A 12,106-nucleotide genomic window follows, 5' to 3' on the forward strand; every position below is an offset into this window, starting at 1 on the left:
TCTTAATGAGATACATGCACTGTAGTACTGTAGCACTGTCATCCCTTCATCAATTTGCTTGAGCAGGCACTAGTAATGTCTCCATTGTGAGACTTGTTACTTTCTAAATGTTGTGCTTCTATTGAAAATCTTAGGAATCTCACAACTGCTGAGAGAAGAGCACATGCATAGAATAAATCAACAAGTTTATAATCCAACAATTTTAATTCTTGTTGATCTGAAATCTGATCCCATGATCACCCCTCCACGTCTTGAACAAGCAAGTTTTTTTTTCTGTTACATGCAAGACCCTTTCCCCTCCCACTCCCTCCTAACTTCCACATTTCTCTTATGATATCAATGTCATCCTGTTGTTCATCGATTGCCAGTAATGTCTCCTTCATCCTACCCCTGAGATTTAAAAAATTGCCATATTCGAGGCTCTTTCAGGGTCAAGAGAATGAGACCCACCATTGTTACTGGTTTTTGGCAGATTGAATAGACCACGAGGAGTTTGCCAGACTCTGCTGTGTGGGCAGGATACTTTTGGTAGCCTTCCAGGTTCTCCATACTAAGAACTAGATAATAAGATGCTGTGTGGCCACAAATGTGGCCAACGCTTCCAGGAGTAGGGTTTTATAGTCTCTGGGTCTTGGCTGTTGATGGGATTTCACGGCTCCGGGGGCAGTTCGTGGGTGTAACGCCTACACACTGAAAGATGAGGGTGGGGATCTGGGTGGAGGAGGCCCCAGTCCCAATCCTAGCAGGCTTGGAGACCTACACCCTGGGTCCCGCACACCAGGGTTCCTCTGCCGGTTCCTTCGTGCGTGAGGCTTGTCCAAACGTGTGGAGAGTGGTCTTAAGCATGGCTGTGCCTGGAACCGGAGGTCTTCAGCTGCTGGGTCTCTGCTTGGGGTGGGGAGGGTATGATATATATGTATATATAAACATATATGTATGTATAATGCATCTATATATTTATATGTATACACACATACATATATATTTATATATATGATATATTCAGGGACTCAAGAGATAGTACAGAGGGCAGAGTGCTTGCTTTGCATATAACTTACTCAGGATTGATCCCTTATATCCCATATAGTCCCCTCAGTTCTATAGGAGTGATCTCTGAGCTAGTTGTAACCCTGACAAATACCAGCTGTGGCTCCTATATCCATTTTCCAAAAATAGAAAAGAAAAGTATCAATGCTTCAGGGCACTCTCCTCTCTTGCTTCATCATGTAGTAAGCATAACTAGCTTTCTATGGATTCAACCATCACACAGTGGTTGCCTCCTTCCCATGGATATACAACTGTGTTGTTTTATCTCAGATGTAGCCCTTGAGAACTAGAAATTCTATTGTGTTTTATTGTCGACTTGCACTGTGTAGGGGCTCTATACTGTCAATGGGCCTTGATAATGACTCAGGTACAGCAATGTCTGAATCAAGTGAAATCTCCAGAATCAACTTGGATAGATTATTGGTATATTAGTGTAAAAAGGAAGGGCTGAAAGGGCATAGTGCATTTACTCTAAAACAACCTTTAAAATACACATATAGATGCCTTGTGCCTCCCATGCAGAAACACTAAATGAGTAAGGTCTATAAATGAAGGGGCAAGTGAAAAAGAGCAGAGAGCACTTGAAATTCATGTCAATGTGCAAGAAAATAAAACAGATTTATTAATGTTTAAGTTGGCAACTTCTTTAATATACACATACCCGTGAACACATAAAAGTTCTTTGAATTGTACATCCTACAATCTCACTGTACAAAGTCATTTACAGCTGGTGCAATCCTTATACCAACTCCCATCTTTTTTATGAGGAAACATTTATGGTTTCAGTGTCAAATAGTTCATTAGCTCGCATATGCTTTGGGCAAAGTACATAATCTTTCTGAGCTCTGGCTTCCCTATTTCACAAATGGTGAAAATATATGAACCTCGCAGGGTTGTTAAGAGCATTGAATTAAGCAATAGGTACTAATTAGTTTCCTTTATCCCTAGAGAGTGGATTACTGGATCCACTGTAAGAAATTTCTGAGTAGAAAAGCTTTGAGAAAAAAAAACACAAAGCAGGGTGGGATGGGGGGGATGAGGGGTGGGAGGGATGCTGGGACCCGTGGTGGTGGAGGATGGGTGCTGGTGGAGGGATGGGTACTTGATCATTTTATAACTGAAATCCAAGCACAGAAATTTGTGAGTCTATAATTGTACCTCATGATGTTTCACTAATAAAAAAATAAATTAAAAAACACAAAGGAAATATTCAGTTTTATCAATTATTGTATTGATTTATTTAATACTCTATATTAAAATGACTATCATTTCACCTTTCATCAATAATTATATAGCCTTACCCTCTCTATATTTCCCAATAACATTACTTTCCTTCTTTTTACAAAATACTTTTGAAGTTCTTTTCACAATTGCTTATGAAACACTGACTAATAGATTGATGTCTATAAGTAGTTCTAATGTCACAAATGATTGCCATTGACTCTGAAAGTAGACATTACAGTGATACCCAGTAAGCTGAACATATTAATACATTACTTATCTTAAAAGCAACTATCATAATCATTATGAATATGCTTTTTTGAAGTGAAGTTGAGAATGTATGTCGCACAGTGGTTGTACCTAGAGGAAGTATTAACTTTTCCATCAGGAGAAACTTAAACCTTTCATTTTTAATCTTCCATTGCTCTCTGTGTGAAATGATTGCCTAGGTCAGCTTAGATTGCAAAATATTTTCCTATTATATGGAAGAGGTATTAGGAGGAAATTTTTCAACACTTGGAAACTTATTTTGTGCTCTGTTAAGTAGCTTCTCAATTATGCACAAATGAGCATGTGTGGAGGGATCACAGCTCTAAAGGCTGAGCTTCAGCCATTGGAGAACTGATTTCTTTGAAAGGAATTCGATAACCCATGTCCTGGGGTCCAAGAAACGAAAATGTCACATTCTGAAGCACCACCTTCTGGCCCCAGTATCATTAGATGCACTGCTATGTGAGAAAATTGGACAATAAAGCAATCAGATCCTAGGGATATAGTCTAGAAGTTAAGGTGCAAGTATGCTCCTCGTATGGATTCATATTCTGTGACATATCATGTTCTAAAAGACATTGATGAATGTGATACTAGAAGTCTGTGAGCATTACAGGGTAGTCTTGGTGGTCCCTGAAACCCCAGGTACTAAAGAGCACCATTATCTAGACTGGCTGCCTGCGTGTATTGCTAGCAGGGGCTTCAAAGACTCCTTCCTGAGCAATTTTTTGTGAGGCAAAAATATAGGAAATAAAAAAACATCAAAGTCTAGTCGTGAAATGAATTCTGAATAAAGTTGCCGGATATTGAGGAGAGGAACTGAGCTAAGAGTCATACTTTAGAAGTGTTAATGGGCAGTATTGGGAAAGCACCAAGTCCACCTAGGCAAAAGGAAGTCAGATGGGAGTAGGTTTAAAACCTCCCTCTGCCAATGGCTTAATGTGTTATTTCTTCAATACTTTGTGCCATAGTTTTCTCATTTATATCAATGCCACTGTCCTCTCATTGTTCATTGATTTGCTTGAGCGGGCCCAGTAACTGTGTTTGGCATATTGAATACATCAGGGGTAGCTTGCCAGGCTTTGCTGTGCGGGTGAGATAATCTCAGTAGCTTGCTGAGCTATCAGAGAGGGGTGGAGGAATCGAACTCAGGTCCGCCGTGTCGGCCATGTGCAAGGCAAATTCCCTACCCACTGTGCTATCACTTGTTCATAAAGTGAGTCATAGGTTTTCATTCACAAAAAAGAAAAAAAAAACAGTGCTTTGTAATGCTTATGATGTACATTTTAAAGTGTTAACCCTAACCAGGAAGAAAAACCAGCTCCCGGAGGAGAACAGTGCAGTCTCCTGCCACCTCGCCTGGCTATTCCTCACCAGGGCCCCTTGGAGGGGAGCGGGTTGAGCTTTCCTCCCCGCCCTGACCAGGGCCCCGGCAGCGGAAGACCTCCAGGACCAGCCACCACCATGCTGAGACCACTCTCCGCACACCTGAAGGTACCGGCAGAGGGACAAAGCCACGTGGGTTCCGGGGCCGAGATCTCCAAGACTATAAAAAGCAGCTCCCGGAACCGTGCGGCCGCGGCCACACGACATCTTATTATGACATCTCATTCCTACTTTGACAAACTGGCAGGCTACCGAATGTAGCCTGCCCACATGGCAGAGTCTGGCAAACTCCCCGTGGCGTACCCAATATGCCAAATACCAGTAACAATGATGGGTCTCATTCTCCTAAAGAGCCTTGAATATAATCTCAGGGCTAGGATGAAGGAGACGTTACTGGGGCCTGCTCGAGGCAATCAACAAATAACCCTAACCAGAAAATACATATACATGTGATCCATATGCATGTACTCACTTTGAAAGTAGATGATGAGGTGAATAAGGACAGAGCTAGTACGTGGGGTCATGCACAACCTAATTTTTAGTGCAAAATGAATTTATTTAATGACTTTAGCAAAGGTGACATGAAACTAAAACAACACATCTGGGGGAGATGGTAAAAGTTGACTATGATAGGATAGTTGTGGATAATTTATAAAAAATATAAATTCTTTAATTTTTTGATTTAGATAGTGATGTGGACTTGAAGGCATGTGGTGATGCAAAGAATGACGAAATTCAAACTCCAAGAGAATATCTTCATACTAGATACTTCACACCATTTACAACATTCATAAAATATTCATCACAGCAATAGGTTTTTTTGTATTAATGATGGAATGAAGGAATGGTATAATTTTATGTTATTATCTCTAGATATGACTGGAGTGATAGCACAGCAGATAGGACATTTGCCTTGCACGCAGCCAACAAGGCTGACCCGAGTTCGGAGAGCCCCAGCAAGCTACCGAGAATATCTCACCCGCACGGCAAAGCCTGGCAAGCTACCTGTGATGTATTCGATATGCCAAACAGTAGCAAGTCTCACAATGTTACTGGGCCCGCTCGAGCAAATCAATGAATAATGGGAGGACAGTGACAGTGACAGATATGAGTTTTATGTAATTATACTTAGGACTCTTGTAAGGAAGATTTCTTTACGTCCCATTATATAGATAGAAACACAAGAAGTTTGCTATAAATTTTCAGCTATAATGTATAGAGGTAGAATTGAAATTCAAATCTGCTAGATGTTACATGTGTAAGTGTATATATATTTATGCAAATGTATGCATATTTGAAATGTATATAGATATTTCTTTGATCCAGTTTCTATAAACCTCATGGCAATATGGGAATGCATTAAATGCATTATTTGATCTAAGTCATTAATTAAGTTAATATATATTTGAGGGCTAAAATATAGATCAATGTTAGAATAATCTGGAAGAGATGAGGAAAGAGAGTGAAGTTGAGTGGAGGCAGGAAGAGGCTGGGCAGTGCAGGTTGAGAATACCAGTACAAGATGCCTATTAAGTAGTGACAGATCCCATGTTTATCATGTAAGCATCTGTTCCACTCCCACAGACAGATTAAGTATCAGAACAGTGTGTGTCCAAAGCAATTTAAACACCTCCGTATTTCAACTCATATTAGGTCATATTAAAGTCCCTGTGCACAAAAATGCATGTATCATGTCCATACTTTCAAAACTCAATGTCCTAAGGGCCCATTTCCTAGTAAAAGATCTGGTACAATGGTGAGGATAAACAAATGGGAAAAAAACCACAAACTTATACTGCACATTCTCTGCATACATAACGATTTTCAGTTTGATGAGCTGAAATAAGACAAAACAGAAAGCATAGTGTCAATCTGGAAAATATATTTAAAAAATTAAGTTAGAGCATCAACTTTTAGAGTAAACTGGTTACAATCTCAAAGCCTTCTTTTGCTTAATGACTGCAAGTACTCCAAAAACTTATTATTGATTTAACATAACTAAAGTGCATGGCGCCATCAGATCAGCCTGTAAGGGTTAGATTTTATGTGCATGGCCATAATTAAGTCTCACGAAATTGTCTGAAAAATATACTTACATATTTTATGGATAGGAAAATAAAGTTTTAGAGTAAAAGAGTAGTTCAAGGTAAATCAATGAATGAGTTATGGAGATAATACTGAAAGATTCACGATATCATCTACATCGTTGTGTTCATTATCCCCAAAATTAATTAGTCTGTTGTCTAAGAGCTTACACTTAGCTTGGGTGGTGGTCAGTGATGATATAGTATAGGTAAGTTCTAAGAAGGCAAATATTTGTGGAAATTTCACTATTTGTGGTCTACCTTAGGGCCCAGAAAGTTATCATACACCTTTTGTTTGAAATCACTTTATTCCATAGTAGTTATGAAATTGCTTTTTAAAACTAGTCAGCCTATTTATTTCATTTTTTTATTTCAGACACTTGACTTTATGAAGCATAGTTCTAGATGCTCGGTTTTGAAAAAATTAAATTTATCACTGCATATTCAAGATGAATATTTTAATTAATTGGTGAATAATGAAAAATTGAGTTTTTCTAAGTACTTGATTTCTAATAAGACTAATTTTACCCCCTCCATAGACCCATTTACCACCCTCCCACCCACATAAGATGACACGTAGTTAATCTGTTTCAAGTTATGATTAATTAGCTTTAATCTGGTCCTGTTACAAAAGTAACAATGCTCATTGCATATTTTAAAATATAGTGAAAATGTGAAATTAATTTATAGTAAAATATCTCCAGAAAATATGAAATTAATTTACAGTAACATATATCTGGATAGTATTTCTTAATTTATCTTTTTAAAATTTTACTTAAATTACTTTTTGTCAACTTCAAAAGCAGCTTTAGAAAAACTGAATAATGAATAGGGAGGAGTAGAGTTTTCCTATATATCTTCTGCCTCTACACATTTATAAACTGTTCTGTACCTATTACCTCTCACCATTTATTACAATTGATGAACTCACAATAGCACTGTAGCACTGTCCTCCTGTTGTTCATCAATTTGCTAGAGCAGGCACCAGTAATGTCTCCATTGTGAGACTTGTTGCTACTGCTTTTGGCATATTGAATACACCACAGGGAGCTTGCCAGGCTCTTCCGTGCAAGCGGGATACTCTAGGTAGTTTGCTGGGCTTCCCGAGAGAGACGGAGGAATCAAACCTGGTTCAGCCATGTGCAAGGCAAACACCCTAACTGTTGTGCTATCGCTCCAGCCCGATGAACCCACATTGACATAAAATCAACCAAAATATTATGAATGGTAGAGTTTTTGGCTTTGAATACAGTTTAATGTATCCATATTCATAGAGTAACATGAAATCTTTATGCTTCTCTGAAAATTCTACAAGTATCCATGTGGATGCTTTGGTATAGACAGAAATTAATCGATGAGTGTGTGTATGTGTGTGCGTAAGCTTATGAGGCCACATGTGTTTATGCTTAAGGCTTACTCCTGGCTCTATACTCAGGAATCATCCCTGACATGCTGGGAGGACCATATGTGTTGTCAAGGATCAAACCTGTGCCAGCCCTATGTAAGGCAAGCACACAATCAGTTGTTTTATTTCTCTGATTCCACTTTATTATTTTAAATAGAAACAACAGAGAGATACTATAGGAAATAAGGTGCTTGCCTTGCATGCAGCAGACCTCAGTTCAATCGTGGCAGAACATATGGTTGTCTGGAGACAATTATTATATATACATATATATATTTGTATATATATGTCTACATGCACAGACTTATATACATGTACACACATATAGAGAGAGAGGTAAAGTTGATTTACAAGAGCATAAACATTTACATATTTAGGGAAAAAGGTTATTTCAGCTTTACTAATTCTCTAATATTGATATAAATTTTCTCCTGTTTGGGATAGATACTGGGGAACAATATTGCTGAATAGAATTTTAGTTTTTTAAAGGATATACTACACTGTCTTCTAATTTTGTAGTAGCAGTTTGGGTTCTTATGAACACTGAATGAGAGTCCCTATTGCTTTACATCTTCACCAGCATTTGATAGTGTCACTGTTCTAGATATAGGATATATTAACATGGATACAGTTGTATTTTGTTTTAATTATGTTTCCTTGATAACAAAGGATATGGAGTGTATTTTCACATACATATCATACATATTAGCACCTGTAAATATTCTATGGTGATATAAGAATCATTAGATTTTGTGTTTGCTTTCCAGATATGTTTATACACCTTCACTGCAAAAATTCATCTAGATTTGAAGTAGTTTACTTTTACTTGTTACTTTTACAACAATGACTAAACATTGTGCATATAAAAACTTAAAAGTACACATATTATAGCTCAAGACAGGGAAGGAATGATAAGGATGTGATATAATTGCCCTCTCTTTTTAAATAACAAATATTCCCTACTACATTTTTTAACCTCTATAGAACTCACAGAAGCATCAAATGTTCCTTAAAAGAGGACTTCTAGAAATACATTATTTTTATTTATCACTTTAATAATAATATGTTTTTCTTTGAAACTTTGATGAGGGGTTTAAGTGTTTCCAACTATTGGGAGCAAGTTAATATGAAGAATAAACCATAAGAGATAATGATATTCAGACATCTGACCCTGTAAAGAGTAGGTACTTCTGACACTTAGTCTTTTAAGGCAAAAACTGACATATTACTAGTGAGTGACTATACTTCTAAGCTCATACTTCTAAGCTTATGATTATTTTGACCTGGTGGATGATGGTTGATTATTTGTAAATAATGGTCTTGAGATGAATTAGATCTCTGAAATTAGATTTTCCACATATAAGATCATAAAATGGATACAAATCAGATGTTAAATATGATCAATCAGCCACGAGAATATGCACTAATTGTTCTCCCCATCTTTTTTTTTCTTTGTGTGTGTGTGTGTGTGTGTTCATTTTTTAGAATCAGATGTTGCTGACTTTGATGGACGAAGCTCCCTCCTGTACAGGTTCAATCAGAAGCTGATGAGTACTCTCAAAGATGTCATCTCTCTGAAGTTTAAGAGTATGCAAGGAGACGGGGTCCTGTTCCATGGAGAAGGTCAACGTGGAGACCAGATCACCCTGGAGCTCCAGAAAGGAAGACTCATCTTGCACCTCAATTTGGGTAGGAAGAAATCTTTGCCCCTTGCTTTATTTCAAGGTCTCGGGGAACTCCTTTTGTAGGAAGTCACATTTACGTGTCCCCTTGTTGGTTTATATAGAAGTGACTAGAGCTGTATAGGTTTTTGTTTTTTGGGTGAAACAGAAAGTTTTTATTGAAACTCATTTAGAAAGAAGCAAGGAGAGAGAAAGGAAGAAGTACATGTTTAAGAGAGAACACAGGTTTTTCAAGAGCGAAAAAAGGCAAGCAAAAACCTTGAAACAAATAAGCTGACTAAATGTTTATCATCTATCTATTATCTATATGTTCCCAATTCATCCATTTTCTAATCTACCTATTTCTTTAGTTAAAAACAACAACTTTATCTTGTACAAATTTAAGCCCACAATGGAACAATCTATCATTTCTGGCACATTTGTGCAAGATAAATTCAGTAGGAAGTTAGGAAGAAACCTTCCAATTTCTTGGGGCTATTGAAGGCCTGGAGTGGGAAATGGTCCCTATGTGTCACAGAAAAATCTAAATTTCCAAGACCTCTCTCAGCTCCCATGTTCTGATATTGAAGAAACTAGGAACCTGGTTTATATGTAGGATTACCAAATTGGAAATTCACATAATATAGAATGTTCTTCTTCCTCTTTTTTTTTCATTGAGGGCATGAGATTCCTGTTATGGGCTGGCATTTATTATGGCCTGTGTCAGCATAGACAAGTCTTCATTTTATTGTGACTAATTTCCTGTGTCAGAAAAAGAAACTAGTCCTGAACTAGGGATGAAGGATCCAGATGAAGGTTAAGAAGACAGAAGGCAAGGGTCAGAGTATTAAAGAAACAAAGGCAAGCAAAAAATAATAGTTATTCTGTAGGAATAGAAATCAACAAAATAGACAAAATTACAAAAAAGAAAGTGGCTGTCTTTTAAATGAACCTCTGCTCCTCACTGGTATTAAGAGAAGAGGTGAATAAATTATGTGTGTAATATTATCATTACAAGATGTTTTCAAGTAGTAAAGCTAAGGCATAGAATAATTTATTAAAGATTAGAAATATGATCGATAAATAGATTTTTTCTATTAGCAGGATGGAGATTGGCGTGGATTCACCCCATATATCATACTCTTTGGAAATTGGGGATTTTCTTTCTATGTTCTTAAATTCCATGTCAATTTTATAAAAGTTAACAGGGTGAACATGAAAATCACAAGTGTAACTCATAACACTGACATCTGATGCTTAACATTAAATATAAACACCCATGACATCTTTCGGAACAGATTCTAACCCAGGAGTAGTAGTGAGAAATTGTTAGTAAAATAACTTGTTATATGAAAATACCTGGGCTAGAGTGATAGCACAGTGGGTAGGGCATTTGCCTTGCACACAGCCAACATGGCCAACCTGAGTTTGATTCCTCCGCCCCCTCAGAGAGCCCGGCAAGCTACCGAGAGTATCTTGCCCGCATAGCAAAGCCTGGCAACCTACCCGTGATGTATCCGATATGCCAAACACAATGGAGATGTTACTGGGCCCACTTGAGCAAATCGATGAACAATGGGAGGACAGTGACAGTGACAGTGATGAAAATACCTGAACAAGTAATTTATCAATATGCTATGTGGATGTTGGTAATACAAATATCTAACATACATCTAATTTTGGGCATTAAGCTTCAAGGAAGAAATAGATAAATGGACGAGACCCCCAAATACAAGTGGCTCAAAAAGTATAGTGGGTTGTAAATAAAGTTAGTAGTTAGTACTAAGAAACTAACCTTGACTTTCATAATTGAATCTGCTCATTACTGCCACTTATAGTACCAATGCAGATATACCTCTCCAAAACTCTACTTCAACATCCCTAATTCAATGTCACACACACACACACACACACACACACACACACACACACACACACACGCATACATATAATCATGGAAATGAATAGGTATGGTTGTATAACAAATTTTAATTTCCTTTCAAATATGTAATATTTTATGGGTAAATTTACAATGGTTCCTAGTGTAATTGTTTATAATCTTTTAAATGTTAAATAGTTTAATCTATGTTTAAGCTACAAATCACTATCTTGAGTAGACATTAAAATAAAAATATTACAAGTTAAATAATTTTCTATGCAAGTCAGTAATCAGTGACAAAACCAAAGTGGTAGAACTTTTTTTTTTTTTTTGCTTTTTGGGTCACACCTGGCAATGCACATGGGTCACTCCTGGCTCTGCACTCAGGAGTCCTGGCCGTGCTCAGGGAAACATATGGGATGCTGGGAATCGAACCCGGGTCGGCCGCGTGCAAGGCAAATGCCCTACCCGCTGTGCTATCTCTCCAGGCCCAGAAATGTTTAATACCACTTATTCAACAAATAATATTTGAGTTTCTCATTCTCTATGGTTAAGCCTGTCTTCCTGAATGAAATATTTAGATATATTAAGATGTATTTTATCTGCTCCTTGTTTTGATACACAGTAGGTAAATAAATCTTTTATTTATTTCACCCTTGATAGTCCATCTGCTCCATTTTCTAATTCACTGGGTGAGAAGTAAAGACTTCGTTTGTTAATGATTCATAAGTGAAAATACGTTTTATCTCTATTTGGTAAAATTTAAATATTTTTTAAATATTTTTTTGCCGTTGTTCACTTGTGGCAAACACTTCTATCATTTCACCATGATTACTCTTGGACTTTCTTGATGTTTGAAGCTACCTAATTTAATTTTTCAGCAGCATAGTTTTCTAGTTACCTTCTCTAGCAAAAGAGCCAGATATCAGTATTTAAATTCTTCATAGCTCAGGTGCCAGAAGCTAATCTTTAGAAGTCCTAACTTAACTGGAAAGAGAATGTTAGTAGCTTTGATTTAACCATAATGTAAACTCTATAATGTAGGTTTCAAAAGAACAAGATGACACTTTGTATATTGTTATAATACTAGAAACTGAAAGAGCATCTGCCAGATGTAGGTGCTTGATTTATTAAGGTCTGTTATATATATATA

At 37.1% G+C, this 12,106-nt stretch overlaps 1 protein-coding gene across 1 annotated transcript in view; it reads left to right on the forward strand.

Moving 5' to 3' along the window:
- The window catches only part of CNTNAP5 (contactin associated protein family member 5), a 973,836-nt gene that overhangs the window by 438,009 nt on the left and 523,721 nt on the right, over nt 1-12,106 (forward strand). The window contains exon 5 of the mRNA XM_056110141.1: nt 8,899-9,102. Within this exon, the coding sequence (XP_055966116.1) occupies nt 8,899-9,102 (204 nt within the window). The remainder of the gene's footprint in view (nt 1-8,898; nt 9,103-12,106) is intronic.

This window comes from Sorex fumeus, unplaced genomic scaffold (assembly GCF_029834395.1).
Source record: "Sorex fumeus unplaced genomic scaffold, SorFum_2.1 ptg000009l, whole genome shotgun sequence".
Classification (NCBI taxonomy): Eukaryota; Metazoa; Chordata; class Mammalia; order Eulipotyphla; family Soricidae; genus Sorex; species Sorex fumeus.